General features: G+C 53.2%; 1 protein-coding gene across 8 annotated transcripts in view; it reads left to right on the top strand.

Moving 5' to 3' along the window:
• The window catches only part of TPR (translocated promoter region, nuclear basket protein), a 645,150-nt gene that overhangs the window by 404,613 nt on the left and 227,505 nt on the right, over window positions 1-13,032 (top strand). For all 8 annotated transcript variants that reach the window (XM_085601673.1, XM_085601674.1, XM_085601677.1 and 5 more), the window contains exon 42: window positions 12,206-12,296. In XM_085601673.1, coding sequence (XP_085457799.1) covers window positions 12,206-12,296 — 91 coding nt within the window. The remainder of the gene's footprint in view (window positions 1-12,205; window positions 12,297-13,032) is intronic.

Consider the following 13,032-nt stretch of genomic DNA (forward strand, 5'->3'; position numbering starts at 1 on the left):
ACCAGCCACGGTTACTGAGGAGTCTGCTTCCTTTGCAACAGGGCTTAAGAAGATGGTAGAGGTATTAGACCTCACCCTTTCCACGATGGTGGTAAAAACAAATTTTCTTACGGAGGTCCTCCGCCTAGGACAAACCAAATAAGAACCTTTGTAACCTTTCAATGAGACCCTCACTGATGTGCTAGTAGGTACCTGGACAAAGCTGAGATCTTATCCTTTGGTAAACTGACAAGTGGCAAGATGGCATAGACTGCTCAGGGGAACCTGATTTCTTACATTAGCATCCCACCCTGGAGCGCTAAGACATGCACGCATGCACTAAACTCGAATACCTTCAACTTGTGATAGTCTAAGCGAATAGCAACCTTCTCAAAACATACATTTTCCTCTACCAGCCCTGCCCCCCAGGTCCGTCAACTCATCTTGCCTCCTTGGCAGATATTTGCATGCATTATTGGGCAAAGGGGTGAACATCTTGACATCTGTCCCAGAGGACATCCAACCCACCTTGCAATCAGTAGCGGCTGCTACCGAATGGGCGTATGAGGGCAGGGAGGGGGGCGGTGAGCAGAGGGGGGAGGAAAATAAGAAAAAGAAAACTTACCTGGAGTTCGCAGTCGCAGCCGCTGCGTCTTCTCCAGCAGGAAGCCCCCCTTCTCACAGAATCCCTTGACCAATCACAACGCTGCCTTAAGCATCATTGTGATTGGTCTAAGCTCTGTGGTTCAGCGCTCAGACGGGGGCTTGGTGGCTGGCCATGTTCTCCACTAAGGCTGTATAATACAGCCTTTGGAGAACAGGCAAAGTGTGCATGACGGTTTGGCTTGTCGAGATGGCTGGCCAAACCTTCATGCGCACTTTAGGTGCAGCCAGCACTCCTCCTCCGGCCCACCCTATCAGCAGGGATGCACTGCTGTTGAACTTCAATAGTAAAAATAACATGATAATAACGAACGACTGTTATTATTTTAGTTTTACTTTGCACTGCTTAAGAGCAGTGGGGCGATGTTCCTCTGCTGTAGCGGAGGAGCCGCCCCTACTTGTAATGCCTGATGCCTGATGACAGATGGCCAGGGCGTAGCAAAATATTCCATCTATTCAGACTTCGACAAGACTTACTTCGTGGTTTGGGCCGTCTGGAATCAGCATGGTGCTGTGGCAGCACTCCGCAATTCACTACATGGTCTTATTGTTGGACTTCCAAATTCCCTCAAGGACATGCCCTTTGTACGAAACTGGGTTTTTGTTGCAGTAATCCCCTTCACTTTTTGCCTGGTATTTTCAATGCAACTTTGACTAACGTGCACTGGATTCCTGCTAGCCAGGTCCCCAGTGCAAGTGTTCCTTCCCCAAAACAAGACCACTGGTCACTTGATCCCCAAGTGACCAGTCCTTTAGCACCTCTTTAAGTCCCTAGTAAATGGTACCTAGGGCATGGGTACTAAAGAGGGTCCCTAAGAGCTGCAGCATATCTTGTGCCATTCTAAGGGACCCAGCACCAAACTCATACAGACTACCACTGTATCGTGACAAGGTGTCTAAAAAGTGAAAACACGACGTCACACGTGTGTGCCATGTCCCCTAACACTGCATGTAATATCCGAAAGAGACCGTAGTTATAGATTAATTACTGTAGAATTACCCCCAAGCGTCAGACTGGATCTGGAGAGATTTTTTCGTGGCAGTGCCCCTGTGCATCGGTAGGTGGCATAGGTCGACTCCGATTTCGTCGTTGTGGTTGCCGGGATGTCAGTGTACTTGGACGACGCCCCTGCTCGCTGATGTCCGTTCTTTATTTTTCTGTGCCAGCCAACGCTGATCCGGAGAGCGGGCCCCTTAGTCACTTTATGCCTAACCTTTTTTCGACTTTTGTTGACGTTTTTTTGAGTCTTCGACTCCTGGTGCACGAGGGATGTCCCATCATTGGACCGGCTTCAAGCCCTGTGAATCCTGTCACAAGTTGTCGGTCGCCGATCCGCACCTCTTGTGCTTTTGGTGCCTGGAGCACGACCACGATCTTAAGTCGTGCTCTGACTGCCGGGCCATGAACCCGAAGTCTTTGCGGGAGCAGTCCTGAAAGCTTTTAGAGGCCTGGCAGTCCGCTCGCTGCCGTTAGATGTCCCCGTTGAGATGAAGGTAGTCAGACCGGTCGCAAAGTCCTCACCATTCCTCGTCAAAGTCTTTGCACTCCTCCGGTAAGTCGAAGCACAAGAAGAAAGCGAAGAAGCACTGTCTCTCTTCGCCTTCTCCCTGACCATCGTCTGACTCGACGCGGGCCCCGGAGCGTCGTCGCTCTCCTGCTTTGTCTTTGGAGCCTGCTTCTGGGACGACTCCGCACTTCACTCCTTTTCCCGGAGCGTCCCCTGCCCAGCTTTTAGCTTTGGACGAAGTGTTTCATAGCATTTTTGGGCAGCCCAACTTTGCTGGCGTGCCTTCTAGCACCAAGGCCTCGGCTGGGGGCCCTGGGCATTCAAGGCCAGGGCTTCAGCTCTGGCGCTGGAGGGCACCCGAGGATCCAGGCCTTGATCCAGATCGGTGCTGGTCAACCTCACAGTACCTTCTCCGGTGCCGATTCCTGTGATGACGCCGGCTGTGCCCCCAACAGCCGTCAACCCCAGCCTCACCCCTGACTTGGACCCGGCGCTGGAGGGTACTTTTGCACCTCTGGGCATCTGTCATTCCCTCGTCAACCAGTGCACCCCCTGCAGCAGCCTCCAAACCCTGCCAGTCTGACTTTTCAGGACCACCAGTTGCCAGAAGGCAGCAGGATCCACCATCACCTCCTCCTCTGGCACATCACGTCGGACAGGTGGGCTTTGTAGTTGGTCCGAAGGGGCTACTACCTCTCATTCGAGACTACTCCTCCCTCCATGCCATCGACGCTCCATCGCATGTTGGAGGATCACTTGGCCCTTTTCTGCCAGGAAGTTGCAGCTTTCATGGCCAGGGGACCTATTGAACGAGACCCTGTGCCAGAAGTAGGTTGTGGATCTGAAAGAAACACGTTAGTTAGATTCCTCACCTTAGAATATCCCCAGGCGTCAGGCTGGATCCGGAAAGATTTTTGTAGCAATACCCCTCGCGCGTCGGTAGGCGTCGTCTGCGGCTCTGCGTTCGGCGTCGTGCTCCGGAATGACGTCGTCTGAGTACTTAGACGCCGCCCTCGCGCGCTGACGTCAGTTCTTCTTATTTCCGCGCCGATCCGGGAAGAGCTTACCCCTAGTCATTTTTTGACTAACTTTTTTTTTAACTTCTTTTGGTCTATCGACTCGACTCTGGTGCCGGTAGGATGCCTGGTTTCAAGGCCTGTGATGCCTGTCATCGCCTGATGTCGGTGACGGATCACCATTGCCGGTGCCTTTATTGCCTGGGTGCCAACCATGACGCGGAGTCGTGCCTCGATTGCCAGGCCTTGACGTCAAAAGCTAGGCGGGAGCGGTCCCGTAAGCTTCTCGAGCTTCGGCACTCAGCTCCGCGCCGCTCTCGGTCCCGGTCCAGGAGGAGGTCCAAGGACTGATCGCGGAGCCGCAGTCATAGTCATCGCTCGTTGGCGTCTTCGGGCAAGTCGAAGCACTCCAAGAAGTCCAAGAGACTACATCGCTCTTCGGACTCCCCTCGCCGGTCGCGCGACTCGGCTGAGGTTCAGGGTGGTCACACCCCCGCGGCTCTGTCAGAGCCACAGGAGCCGCGCCCATCCCCATACCTGCCGGTCCCTGGGTCTGACGCGACTCTGGCGGAGGTCAGTGCCTTCCTCTCGGCCATGAGGTGCCTGGCTCCGCCGTCGACGCCTGTAGGCGCGCCTTCGGGCCCTGCAGGTTCGACTGGGCGACCTCGCGTGCCGGCGGCTCCGGCCCCGGCGCCGTCGATGGCGCCGGCCCAGACTCCGCAGGTCCCCGAGGGATCCAGGCCTGGATCTCGGTCGGCGCCGGTCGACCTCACGACGCCTCCTCCGCCGGCGCCGACACCGGTTCCACCTCCGGCGCAGTCTCCGGACAACGCCGTTCCCCAGTTTAGCCCCTGTCCGGACCCGACGCCGGCACGGCGCCGTCCTGCGCCGCACCAGACTTCGATGGATGACCGTTTCATCTACCATCCGGCTCCGATCGTTCCTCCTGTTTATCAGGAATCGGATGATGGGGGCGACTGGGAGGGGTCTGAGGACCCTATGGCCCTCCAGGGTCAACTTTCACAGGACTGGGCAGACGAACTGGGGGATGCCAGCGGTCTGGATACCTCCCCGGATGCTGGTTTCATCTCTCCTCCGACTGTGGCCTCGGAGGAGGGTGCAGCCTTTTCAGTGGTGCTGCGCAAGGCGGCCGAAGCCCTAGGGCTGGAGTTGCCTGCTGTGGCCGTGAGGACTAACGTCCTCACAGAGGTCCTTCAACCGAAAGCAAGCTCCACTGAGCCTCTGCTGCAGTTTAATGAGGCCCTCATAGACGTTCTACAGGGCTCTTGGTCCAAGCCCTCCACAGTTCCTCCTGTGGACCGGAACGTTGCCCGGCGCCACCGCCCTGCTCCAGGCGACCCCAGTTTCCTCTCCCAACACCCCACCCCCGAGAGTCTGGTTATCCAGGCCTCAACCTCCCAATCCTCCTTCCCGTCTGCTCCTCCGGATCGGGAATCCAAGAGGTTGGAACAGTTTTGCAAGAAACTTTTCTCGTCTCTGAGTTTGGGGCTGCGGTCTTTAAATACCGCTTGCCTTTTGGACCGTTATTCCCACTCTCTGTGGGATACGGTGGAGGACGTGCTGCCCTTGTGCCCGGTGGAGGCCCGGGCACGACTCGCTCAAGCACTTGCTGACAGTCGAGATGCAGCACGGCACGCCATACGGTGTGGACTTGACACCACGGACTCGCTGGGTCGGGCGATTTCCACCACTGTGGCGCTTCGGCGTCACGCCTGGCTGAGGTCCACGTCATTTTCGGGGGATGTCCAGAGTTCCCTCATGGACATGCCCTTTGATGGCACTTGCCTTTTTGGTGAGAAGGCGGACAGTGCGCTGGCCTCGGTTCAAGGACTCCCGGGCCACGGCCAAGTCCTTGGGTCTGTCGGCCCCACGGCCGCAAACTTCCGCCTCTCGTGGCCAAGGAAGGGGCGCCTCCTCACGTCCGCCCAGCCACCGGCCGCAGAACCAACCTGCGCGTGGTCACGGACGTGAATTCCGCCGAGGCGGTACTGGAGGTCAACGTGCCGGTCAGACCACATCCACCCCGGCAGCATCCGCCTCAAAGCCCTCCTAGTCCAAGCTTTCAGGCCCATTCAACGCCAGTGGGCGGCAGAGTTCGCCATCACCTGCTCCACTGGCGCTCCATCACGTCGGACAGGTGGGTGCTGCAAATCGTCCGAAGGGGCTACTCCCTCCCCTTCGAGACGACCCCTCCAGCCATGCCACCGCCTAACCACCGTATGTCGGGGGATCATTTGCATCTTCTACGAGAGGAAGTTTCGGCCCTCTTGGCCAAAGAGGCCGTCGAGCGCGTTCCTGGTCCAGAAGTAGGTCGTGGTTGTTATTCCCACTACTTTCTGGTTCCCAAGAAGGGCAAAGGGGGCCTACGCCCGATCTTGGACCTCAGGAGCGTGAACTCCTTCCTCCGGAAGGACCGTTTCAAGATGCTCACTTTAGCTCAGGTTCTGGCTGCCCTAGACCCTGGAGACTGGATGGTAGCGTTGGACTTGCAGGACTCATATTTCCACATCCCCGTTCTGCCGGCCCACCGGCGTAACCAGCGGTTCACGGTGGGTCAGGAGCACTTTCAGTTCACCGTGCTCCCCTTCGGCCTCACCAGTGCCCCTCGGGTGTTCACGAAAGTGATGACGGTGGTCGCAGCTCATCTGCGCAGATCAGGGGTTCCAGTCTCTTCCCCTATCTCGACGACTGGCTGTTGAAGGCGGGCTCGCCACAGCACGTCGTCTCCCACCTCCAGACTACGGCCGACTTCCTGCACTCGCTGGGGTTCTCCATCAATGTGCCGAAGTCGCACCGAGTCCCTCCCAGAAGCTCCTTTTCATTGGGGCGGTTCTCGATTTGGCGCAGTTCCGGGTCCATCCGCCGGAACAGCAGGTCCGGGACATTCAGGCCCTGATTTCCATCTTCCGGCCTCTGTCCTGGGTTTCGGTCAGGTTGGTGCTGCGGCTTCTGGGGCTGATGGCCTCCTGCCTCCTGCATCCTGTTGGTACCTCACGCCAGGTGGCAGATGCGGGCTCTGCAGTGGGACCTGAAGTTTCAGTGGGCCCAGCATCGAGGCAACCTGTCCGACCATGTCTTGATCCCGGAGGGCACTGCGAACCAGCTGCAGTGGTGGCTCAAGAATCGCAATTGGGTCAGCGGCAGATCCCTCTCCCTACCCCAACCGGAGCATGTCGTAGTGACGGATGCGTCCCTCCTGGGATGGGGGGGCCATATGGGAGAGGCGGAGATCAGAGGACTCTGGTCTCCGGTGGAGACTCGGCTCCATATCAACTTATTGGAGATGAGGGCGATCCGACTTGCACTGAAAGCCTTCCTTCCCTCTGTCCGGGGAAGTGTCGTGCAGGTGTTCACGGACAACACCACCGCCAGGTGGTATTGCAACAAACTGGGCGGGGTGGGGTCGTGGACCCTTTGTCAGGAGGCTCTGCGCCTCTGGACATGGCTGGAACATCAGGGCATCGCCTTGGTGGTTCAACATCTGGCGGGCTCTCTGGACGCCAGAGCAGACGAACTCAGCCGCCGGTGCATGATGGATCACGAATGGCGTCTGAACTCGGATGTGGCGCAAGGTCTCTTTCTGCAGTGGGGAGAGCCTTGGTTAGATCTATTCGCCACCGAAGAGAACGCGCAATGTCAGCAGTTCTGCGCGTTGGAATTTCCAAGGCGGCACTCGCTCGGAGACTCTTTTCGTCGCGAGTGGAGTTGCGGTCTGTGGTACGCCTTTCCGCCTATACCACTTCTGCCCAGGGTGCTGAAGAAGATCAGGTGCGACCGGGCCCAAGTCATCTTGGTGGTTCCGGATTGGGCACGAAGCTACTGGTATCCCGAGCTACTCAGTATGTCCATCGATCCCCCGATACGACTGCCTCTTCAAGAGGACCTTCTGTCACAGCAGCAGGGGACGGTCCTCCACCCGAACCTGTCCAGCCTCCACCTCCATGCGTGGAGATTGAGCGGCGACAGTTGATGCCATTTGACTTGCCTCCTGAAGTCTCTGATGTCATTCTGGCAGCCAGGCGTCCCTCCACAAAGACGGTATACGCCTGCCGGTGGAACAAATTTGTGGCATGGTGCACAGCAAAGGCTGTGGATCCCCTTTCTGCCCCTCTTTCTGAGGTTCTCCTCTTTCTTCTTTCTTTAGCCCAGCAGGGCTCTGCTCTGGGCACCTTGAAGGGTTATCTTGCTGCAATCTCTGCTTTCTTAAGGCTTCCTGATCAGCCTTCTCTTTTCAAGTCCCCTGTTGTTTCACGTTTTCTCAAGGGCATTACTCCTATGTTCCCGCCTGTTCCATTCGTAATGCCTCAGTGGGACTTGAACCTTGTTCTCACTTTTCTGATGTGCGCTCCCTTTGAGCCCCTTCACAACTGTCCCATTCGTCTACTGACTCTGAAAACTGCCTTCCTGGTGGCTATCACCTCCGCTAGGCGGGTGAGTGAGCTCCAGGCTCTGTCAGCTAAGCCTCCCTTCATTTCGGTTCATCCGGATAAGGTTGTCCTCCGGACCCGTCCTTCTTTTCTTCCTAAAGTCGTGACTCGCTTTCACATCGGGCAATCTGTCACGCTGCCCACCTTCTTTCCGCCTCCGCATCCTTCAAAAGATGAAGAGAGGCTCCACCGTCTGGACCCAAAACGTGCGCTGTCCTTTATTTGGACCGCACAAAACAGTTCCGGGTGGACGACCAACTTTTTGTTGGATATGTAGGTGCTAAGAAGGGTAAAGCTGTGCACAAACGGACCATCTCGCGATGGGTTGTGTTGTGTATTAAACTCTGCTATTCCTTGGCGAGAAAGGCCCCTCCTGTTGGGCTGAGAGCCCATTCCACCCGGGCCACAGCGGCGACAACTACCCTGGGACGGGGAGTCCCCTTGCAGGACATCTGTCAGGCGGCGACGTGGGCTTCACTGCACACGTTCGCCAAGCACTATTGCCTGGACAGCCAAGTCCGGAGAGATGGCCGCTTTGGCCGTTCGGTTCTCCAGGACTTTCTGGTGTGATCTTGGTTCGCAGACCCACCTCCGGGGTTGGTATTGCTGGGGTATCTATTCTAAGATGAGGAATCTAACTAACGTGTTTCTTTCAGATGAACAAGTTACTTATCTTCGGTAACGATGTATCTGTAAGAAACATTAGTTAGATTCCTCACCGACCCACCCAGCCTCCCCGTTCTGCGAACCGACATCTAGGGTTAAGGTTCTCCCATTCAGGGCCCTAGATTTTTTGGCACCAGTGTCGGTCTCTTGCATGGCTCAGCGTCCCTGGCGCGGAAAGCTATGTATAAGAACTTACGTCAGCGCGCGAGGGCGGCGTCTAAGTACTCAGACGTCATTCCGGTGCACGACGCCGACGACGGACGCGGAGCCGCAGACGACGCCTACCGACGCGTAAGGGGTATTGCTACAAAAATCTTTCCGGATCCAGCCTGACGCCTGGGGATATTCTAATGTGAGGAATCTAACTAATGTGTCTTACAGATACATAGTTACCGAAGGTAAGTAACTTGTTCTTTAGTCCAACTACTTCCTGGTACCCAAGAAGGACAAAGGCCTGTGTCCTATCTTAGACCCCAGGGGCATCACCCGCTTCCTCCCCCGAAGGAGAAGTTCAAAATTTTAACCTTGGCTCAGGTCGTGTCTGCCCTCGAGAGTGGATGGTAGCGTCGGACTTGCAGGACGCTTATTTTCACATCACCGTTTTGCCTGCCCACCGGCGTTACCTACGGTTCACGGTAGGCTAAAAGCATTTTCAGTTTACCGTGCTCCCCTTTGGCCTTACCAGCACCCGTCGGTGTTTACGAAAATGATGGCGGTGGTCACAGCTCATCTGCGCAGATCAAGGGTTTCAGTCTTCCCCTATCTCGATGACTGTCTGTTGAAGGCGGGCTCGCCCCAGGCTGTCATCTCCCACCTCCAGACTAAGGCAGAGCTCCTGCATTTGCTGGGGTTCACTATCAATGCCGCACCTGATTCCCTCTCAGAAGCTCCTTTTCATCGGAGCGGTTCTGGACACAGCATCTGGGTCGGGTCGGGTTCGGGTCTATCCTCCTATGCAGCGAGCCCGGGATATTCAGGCTATGATACTGATGTTTCAGCCTCCATTCTGTGTTTTGGTGAAACTGACTCTGATGCTGCTGGGTCTCATGGCCTCATGCATCCGTCTTGTGACACATGCCCACAGGTCTGCAGTGGCACCTGAAGTTCCAGTGGGTGCAGCATCAGTGAAATCTCTCTGAAATGGTTCAGACTTCTGAGGGAACTACAAAATATCTGAAGTGGTTAATGAATCTCAATTGGTGCAGCAGAAGACCCCTCTCCCTTCCCCAACCTAATCTATCAGTGGTGACGGATACGTCACTCTTGGTATGGGGCAGCCATCTGGGAGAGGTGGCCTCCGGTCTAGACTCATCAACAACGTTCTGGAGCTCTAGGCATTCTGGCTGGCATTAGTAGCCTTTCTACCCTCCAAGGGGATGCTAGTGGAAGCGTTCATGGACAACACCACTGCCATATTGTACTGCAACAAACTGGGTGGGTGGGATCAAGTACACTTTGTCAAGAGACCCTGCGTCTCTAGACATGACTGGAACTTCGGAGCATATCCCTTGTGGTTCAACACCTGGCAGGCTCTCTTAACACCAGGGCAGACAAACTAAGCCGAAGATGCCTAGCGGATCACGAATGGCATTTCCATCCTGAGGTGGTGCAAGGTTTCTTTCAGCAGTGGGGAGAGCCTTGGTTAGCTCTGTTCGCCACCGCCTAGAATGCGCAATGTTAGCAGTTCCACGGGCTGGAGTTTCCTAGGTGGCTCTCACTCAAGAGACTTTTTGTCTCGGGTAGAGCTGCTACCTTCTGTATTTCTTTCCACCAATACTACTCCTGCCCAGAGTTCTCTAGAAGATCAGGAACGATCGGGCCCAAGTCATCCTTGTGGCTCTGGGCTGGGCTCAGAGTTTGATATCCCTAGCAGTTGAGCAGGGCCATCCGTCCTCCCATCAGACTGCCTCTTCAGGAGGAACTTCTGTCGTAGCATCAGGTGAGGGTTCTCCACCCAAACCTGTCAACGCTCCACCTTCATGCGTGGAGATTGAGCGACGGCAATTGACAGCCTTCGACCTTCCACCTAAAGTCTGCAATGTTACCTTGGCAGCCAGACTTCCCTCCACTAAGACTGTATACGTCTGCCGTTGGGTCTAATTTGGGTGCATGGTGGTAAGAGGAACAGGTTGACCCTCTTTCTGCTCCCCTCTCGAAAGGTCCTTCTCTTTATCCTTTATCTTGCCCAGTAGGACTCTGCTTTGGGCACCTGAATAAGCTATCTTTCTGCCATCTTAGCCTCTCTGCATTGCCAGATCAGCCATCCCTCTTCAAATACCCTGTTGTAAATAGGTTCTTGAAAGGTTTGCAACATGTTTCCACCTTCGCCTATCATCATGCCTTTAGTGGGACCCTAATCTCGTCCTAACTTTTCTGATATGCGCTCCCTTCGCGCTATCTCATAACTGTCCTCTCAGGCTCATTACCATTGTGACTGCCTTCTTGGTGGCAAGAACATCTGCCCGGAGTGTCAGTGAGCTTCAGACTTTGTCTTCCATACCTGAAGATCTACCCATTCAAGATGGTGCTATGCACTAGAGCTTTCTTTCTCCTGAAAGTTATCACTCCCTTTCATGTAGGCCATTCCATCACTCTGCCTGCTTTTCGCTCCACCGCATCCCTCCAAGGAAGTGGAGCGACTTCACCATCTTGGACCAAAAAGTCAACCCTTGGCTGGGTATGTCTGAGCGAAGAAGGAAAAGGCTTTGCAGAAACAGACCATCCTCCTATGGATCCTGCTCTGCATTAAGATCTGCTGTGCGTTGGCCAAGAAGCAACTCCTGAGGGTTTGCATGTTCATTCCACCAGAGTTATTGTTGCGATCACTGCAATAGCACATGTTCTGGTCCTGGATATCTGCCAGGCAGATACGTGGGCTTTACTACACACGTTCACGAAGAATTGCTTGTTCGGTCCTGCAGGACTTTCTAGTGTGAAACAGTTTTGCAGACCCACCTCCGGGGAGGCATTGCTTGGGTGGTTTCTATTCTAAGGTAAGGAATCTGTGGCTAGAAGTCTGAGATAAACCTGAGAAAAACAAGTTACTTAACTTTGGTAACGCTTTAATGGGTAGAGAGACTATCTAGCTGCAGATTTCTTGCCGACCTACCCACCTATCCTCTCTGCTCATCAAACGGATTTCTAGTGACAGGGCTGTTCCCCTTTCAGGGCCCTAGTTTTCCACACCAGTGGTCGGTGTTCTTCATGACTCCTGGCTTGGAAAGTTCCAAAAAGAAACTGACCTCATCGTGCTGGTGTGGTGCCTATAGAAGCACCATGCAAGTCTTTCAGCACAAACACCATTGCCACGTGAAGCCGAATGACTGCACCTACCGGTGTGCTGGGGTACTGCTCATAAAACATTTCTGAATCCAGTCCGACGCCTGTGCATAATTCTAAGGCAAGGAATCTGCAGCTAGATAGTCTCTACCAGATAAGGCCTTACCGAATGCAAGTAACTTGTTTTTCACACTTCCCCTCCTTTTTCCCACCACATCAGACAGCATGGGACAGTGGGTCCGCTTCCATCAGCCATTGGCTAATTTCACTGAGTTACTTCATTCAGCTGTTTCCAAAGGGACACATCAACCTATTCAAAGTAGATCCCTTCAGTGCCAGGGGCTACTATGGCAATGTGTGTGCTTTATTTTATGACCATTATTTTTTTTTAAATATATGGAGTCCAGCTGTCTCAACAAGTGTTTATTATTATTATTATTATTTTTTTTTTTTTACACAAAAAAAAAACATAACCAAACAAGCATCGACCAAGCTGAAGGTCAGTCAGTTTATTTTGCTAGTGCTTGTTTTTGAAAAAGTAAATGGCTAATAAGTTATTTCCCTTCGTTTTATTGTTAAAGCTTCTTTTGTGTTGATCTTTGAATTCACATTAGCTACCATTTTAATCAAACTGTTTAATTCTTAGGATACTGCGGGCAATGACCCTGGGACAGAAACTGAGGGAAACACAGCAGCTGGTGAAGGAACGCAGAGAATTGCAGATTCTCAAAAAGGCGGTAAGGTTACAGAGTGTTATTTTTCAAATGGCAAACTGTGCACATGAATGATGGTTGTATCTTTATGCACAGCCAAAGCATTTCCAAAATATATTTTGAGCAGAATGGGTACAGTATTAATTTGATAGAGTTCTGTCTGGTTTTGGCTTAAAGGTTCCTTCCTTTAAGAAAAAAAAACCACAATATACAGGGAGCTCTAATTTTCCTGAAAATGCTAAAATTGATCCACTGCTGATAACTAGTATTTGGACCGTAGGCTGTTTAGGCCGATTTAGCGGGCCGAAAACCACACGTCCCATTCTTACACATGGAAACAGTTTTTTACAATTGGATTGGCTTGTTTGATTTATATTGAAGTCAGCAGAATATGTGCAGTAATGGTGCACGCTACCTAAATGTCACATTTCAAATGTGGATATACTGATAATGTTTTCTCCACTCAAACCTAGAACAAGTCTTCCAAATTGAATTTAGAAACAGCCAGCCATGTGAAGTGTAAAAGGTGAAAAAAAAGAAACAATCTAAAATATTCCATCGCTATAAAGTTTAACTATGCAGGTCCAGCTATGCACATGCTTCTATTTCAACGGGAGTGGCACAGCAACATTGCAAATTTGCAAAACTGCTGTTTGGTAATGCCTATTTCTGATTGATGCTTCTAACTAGCTGATTCCTTATATTGTAAATCTCCACAGGTGGTAAACTGATCTGAAAACTCATGCAGTTGCACCTGTGT

This window comes from Triturus cristatus, chromosome 4_2, assembly GCF_964204655.1.
Source record: "Triturus cristatus chromosome 4_2, aTriCri1.1, whole genome shotgun sequence".
Classification (NCBI taxonomy): domain Eukaryota; kingdom Metazoa; phylum Chordata; class Amphibia; order Caudata; family Salamandridae; genus Triturus; species Triturus cristatus.